This window comes from Lepidothrix coronata, unplaced genomic scaffold (assembly GCF_001604755.1).
Source record: "Lepidothrix coronata isolate B3197 unplaced genomic scaffold, Lepidothrix_coronata-1.0 Scaffold55, whole genome shotgun sequence".
Classification (NCBI taxonomy): Eukaryota; Metazoa; Chordata; class Aves; order Passeriformes; family Pipridae; genus Lepidothrix; species Lepidothrix coronata.
In genome coordinates, this window is record NW_016690235.1 from 385,352 (window position 1) to 390,575 (window position 5,224).

The 5,224-nt window shown below is 40.3% G+C and overlaps 1 protein-coding gene across 1 annotated transcript in view; it reads left to right on the top strand.

Annotated features, from left to right (window-relative positions):
• Nucleotides 1-5,224, top strand: part of SLC46A2 (solute carrier family 46 member 2) — a 6,677-nt gene extending 1,453 nt beyond the window's left edge. Inside the window, exons 2-4 of the mRNA XM_017816458.1 lie at nt 1,562-1,645; nt 3,303-3,459; nt 4,698-5,224. Coding sequence (XP_017671947.1) covers nt 1,562-1,645; nt 3,303-3,459; nt 4,698-4,755 — 299 coding nt within the window. The 3' untranslated portion in view covers nt 4,756-5,224. The remainder of the gene's footprint in view (nt 1-1,561; nt 1,646-3,302; nt 3,460-4,697) is intronic.

A 5,224-nucleotide genomic window follows, 5' to 3' on the forward strand; every position in this document is an offset into this window, starting at 1 on the left:
TGCGCAGGCTCGAAGGGTTAATGACCTTCCCAAATCTTTGCTCGCGAAGACTGGCCATTATATATATATATATACCACAGGTTTCCAAGCAGGGAGTTAGACAGACCATCGCATGAGCAATATGCAAGAGAACTTTATTATTACCCTTTCCCCACATCTCCCACTGCACTCTTACACTCAGCAGCCTACAACATCCAGAGGAGGCATATGCTCCTGCCAAGGCTTAGTTTAAGGCCACTTGACTTGTAATTTGTCATTTGATCACAGACCAGATCTGAGCAGGGAAACAATGTTCACACTCTGTGGGAATGGGAATTACTGCTGACTCCCTGTACTAGTTGGACCACATCACCATATCAATGGGAAACACTTGCTTCTTGTGAGCCAGAAACAAAATGGCAAAGGCTTCCAATTAAGCAAACATCTTAAGATGGGATTTATTTTTTTCACATGAAGGCTCTTATGGCTGATGGGAAACTTAATGAAACATTGGAGCTGCTTTAGCAACTAAAACATCATAATAATGTAGTTTACAAATCTCACATTATATATAAATGACCAAGGGACTGATAATAATAGACGGGGTGGCATCCAATGATAAACGAAAGGCAAGTTTATTTTTGGGAGGTAACCTCTGACGGAACACAAAAAATAAAAGCCAAGAATTGGGTTTTTGTAGCAGAAATGTCTGACAGATATCATGTATTGTATGGCTTTGAGGTTTTGCTTCTGAAAGTCAGAAAAAACCTGAAGATAAATGGCCTGAAGCAATTTTTTCTGTCTGCCCCCATAGGGAATGAGAAATTGAAAATTAAACAAAGTTATTCTAAAGGGAAAGATGATAGAATATTGTATTTGAGTAGTAAGCCAAACACTTATTAAGTGAAATTTTTAAGAGATTTTGCTTATTTAGGCAATTAGGATGGTGAATAAAAGATAAAAAAAAAAAAAAGTAAAAAAAATGCTTGTTCATCATCATGAACACATGCTGCTATACAGTGTGTATAGTGTTACTGCACTGCAGAAGATACTGCATTGCAGAAGCATCTTGGTACACTAGACATGGACCAAGTCTTCCCTGAGGCTGGTTCTGCTGACAGGAAGGTAATTCCAGCTACCTATAAATTTCCACACTAGAGAAAGCCTAAAATACTGCAAGCCAGAAGTACCAAGATAAAAGACAATTGTAGTGTTATAAAGGTATTGTTCCTGTCAAGGCTGTGTAGTACTAGGGGCTCTGTCTGCTGCTTAGACTCAAATCACCATCCTTACTATCTCTAAGGACAGTGCTATATTCCATCTCTTCTGGGATGTCTGGCCGAGACCAAAGCCTATGTCTAGTTTGGGCAAAGTACCTCTGCTAATGGGAGCAAGAGGTGGCTTATCTACCTTGTCTTGAAGCGAGGACCTACTTCTTTCTGGCACTCAAGGGACAAAAAAGACGAAACAAAGAAGCAAAGTGCCTGCCCAAGCCAGAGGCATGTAGTCTTCAAAAGCAGTGGCTGCTGTGCTAGGTAACAGAGTGGGTACTGATGATAACTACAAATTCATTCCATTACAGCACGGGCAGTGATGCTCTTTGCCCTCATCCCCTTACCAACCATCAGGTCCATGTTGTCCAAGCATGTCGAAGGATCATCCTATGGTAAGTATTTGTTAACCTATCAATCAAAAACCCCCACAAATCTCTTCATTCAGCCTAGACCACAAAGAGAAAGGTAAGTTATTGCTGCAATCTGTGCTTTGTGTAATAATAACAGGACAGATGATACCACAAATGGGAAGGGAGGAGCAGAGAAACTTGCAGGACGAGATTGTCACATCCAATCTTCTCATCCTTGCTTGCATCATCTTTTATCCGCAGAATTTTCAGCACGTGCTTTGAAAGATTACTATCAGTGTGTAGGTCAAAGGCAGGGAAAATAACTGAGGTGCTGCTCAAAAACACAGTACTCCAGGGAAAACCAAGAGCACCAGGATGTTGAGTTAAAGCACTGTGATATTCACACCATTTATATTTGGCTTCTTTTACTTACTGTTTTGGGAAGGATGGATTTCTTTCATCTTTTTTTTATGTTCTCCAAACATTTTTCCACATGTTTGGCAATTTGTTCCTGTCAGACCATGATTTAACTACAAAGAATAAACTTTGCATAAAAATGGACCCTTTTTTGAACATAGCAGCAGGAATTCTTTTCCATTAGAAAATTTACTACAAAATAGTAAAATATATTTTACAAGAGTATATTGAAGGTACGATTTTTACACCAATGAGCTAGATTTAGAAACAAGAGACACGTGTTCAAATAGCACCACAGGCCCCCAACTACACCATGTCCTCCAAACATGTTCCCACAGCCATCCTTCACAACCCTGTCCTTTCTGCCTTAGGAACACAACACTGTTCTGTACCCAGCTCACTCCTACTGCTTGTGCTCCCTCAGTGTGCACTGTAGCAAAACCATCTACCTGACACAAAGAGCACAGCTCACACTCCAATTAATCATTATTATTAATCATAACATTGTTTTAAACCTCCACCATGAACCATATGGGCTGCACCTGATGACAGCAGCAGACCAGATCTCAAGCAGGACCCTGCAGCAGAGCAGCCCTTGCCTTCTGGTAGCAGTCTCATCTCCTTACGTGGAGGAAAAGGCTACCAGGGCAGCAAGCTCAGCATGCAGCCCTGATCTTGCTCCCAGTTTGCACATCCCAGCCAGGCTGCATTACTTCCCCTCACCCATTTATCATGAGAGACACACTTAGAAAAAGCTGTTTCAACTAGAATTTTTGAACATAGCAGCAGGAGTTCTTTTCCATTAGAAAATTTACTACAAAATAGTAAAATATATTTTACAACAGTGTATTGAAGGTACCATCATACAAATCACATATACCTCCCCATTTCAGGCATTATCATCCTTTCAACCCTGTGGCCCACTCTTCTGGCCTAGGGCAGAAGCAGACCATGACTAAAGTCTCTCCTGTCCTGAAGATGTTTCTACCTTCTAGGGAAAGGAGCACTTATTGCCCAGTTTATCGCTGTTTTTCTAAGCAGCTACCTTTACATCTAGACTCTTCAAGCCGTTTTCCAGCTGGATCTTTTGTCCTATACCTAACAGAAGGAAAAATCATTTAACTGTGGTCTAGAACAGAAGCAGATGCAAGCTCATGTCATCTGGTGTTTTGTGAAGCAATGACCACATTGCTCTTCCACACAGCTGTGATCCTGGATTTGTGAAGAGGTACCACAGCCGTTTTTTTAATCCCCAATAACAAACTATGTTCTTGTTTTACAGGTAAGGTGTTTGTCCTGCTGCAGCTGTCTTTAGTCATCACAGGAGTAGTGACATCTACAGTCTATAACAAGATCTATCAAAACACACTGAACTGGTACAGCAGCTTCTGCTTCATTTTGTCTTTTCTAGTTGGCTGCCTGAGTCTTCTCCCTTTAAGGTAAGGAATAATAAAGGCTTTGTTCAAAAGGACACACTAAATTTTGTCCGTGCTTCCTGATATTAAGTCTAAAGTGAATAATATAGGTGGGGAAAAGAAAGTTGAATTTAAAATGAAAAAAATTGGAAGAAAGAAAGAAACTTGCAGAAAGGTGTTGACAAATATCCAGGGCATTCAAAGAATGAAAGTTGCAACATCTAGTCAGTGTTTCCTTAATCTTTTTTTTTTTGCTTAACATAGCATGAATATTTGGCAGATTTTAAGTGATAATCCCAGGAAACAATGCATTCACACAGATGTAAGTGCTTCATACTGTGAAAATAGTAGTAAGTCGAATGAAAGAATAATCCTACACAAAGCAAAATGTTTTTTAAAAATTCCATTACAGGTTACTTACTCATTGTGATAGAAAACAATAATCTGAGTTTCCCTCAGGTTTTTCTTTCAAAAAGAAACCATTACCACAGTGAAGGAAATGGTTACTTTTCTGAGCCACTGACTTTGTCCAACTGTACCGCTACAGAGTGACTGAGAGGTATAATTTCAAGAACAAGTTTTAAGCGCAAAACCAGCTTAATTTGAAGAGAGAAGGCTGAAATAGCATCTCCATCTACTTTTCCAGAATTTTTGAAGTATCTGTCTCCAAATCTCAGCTATACTTTGCTATGATTTAAAAAAATATAGTAGTAGAAAGTTTAAAGGCACTATGTATACCCACTTCAGTGGTATCACTTAAAGAGGAAGAAACGAAAAAGGAACACTAAGGAAAGCTCTTACATCACCACCTGTTTTATCCAGAGCACCAAAGGCTTTCTGGGCTTGTGAACACACTTGACAACTGGTGTCAGCAGGACTACTAGTGTGGGAGAGGCTACATCATACTCATCATTCCCCTGGCTCTGCTTGTCCTCGTCATGTTTCCCAGACACAAAGGAGTTGTTTCTTATGCACAATCCTCTGTTTAAGAGGGAGTCACTGCTTGGTACTCAAATTTTTAATAGTGGTTCCTGTAATTAGGGGTTATTAGGACCTGAGGTCTGAAATGTGACAACTGGTACCAATCTCATTGTTTGTACACAAGAGAGGCTGGCAAATCACTGAAAGGATTCACATTACCACTCAGCCAGCTTCAGATACCCCACTAAAGTTTAAGATATAGATGGGGAGAAAGCAAACTGCAGTTTGAGAAAGTACTTTGCTAATTTTTTTATCATCTGCATTTTTATTGTTCTTTACAGCTTTGTGGCCATCAAACAACGTTCAACCACTGGCTCCCTTCAGATTCTGACTGAGTGACAGTCATCTTTTGGTTGTTATCAACTCTCTAAGCTACCGAAGTGGAAGGTTTGCCAAGCATTAGTCCCCACACTTACCAACATTACCGAAAGCATATAATTTGTATTTCCATTTCACAGCATGCCCCGGCCTCTCAGTCACTAAGCTCACCCAGAAAAAGCAACTTTCCTTGTTACTTCTGCAGTACCTCATCTTGTAGAGTATGTGCATTGGCTATTGCACACTAGCAGTCCTCAGAACATTCTGCTTTCTGCTGGGCTAATTAGCAATTGCACAGAGGGACAACAACAAAGGTTAGAAATGAAAAGTGTTTCTAGACACACCATTCAGTATGGAAGGGGAAAACAGAGGATCAGTTTTCCATTAGTTCCTTCCTGTCTGTTCATTCAGAAACCTCAGGGCATTTCTGTGACTTTGGCTGATGAAACAGGGGGCTGCGAGCCACATAGAACGTGCACACAGTGATCAG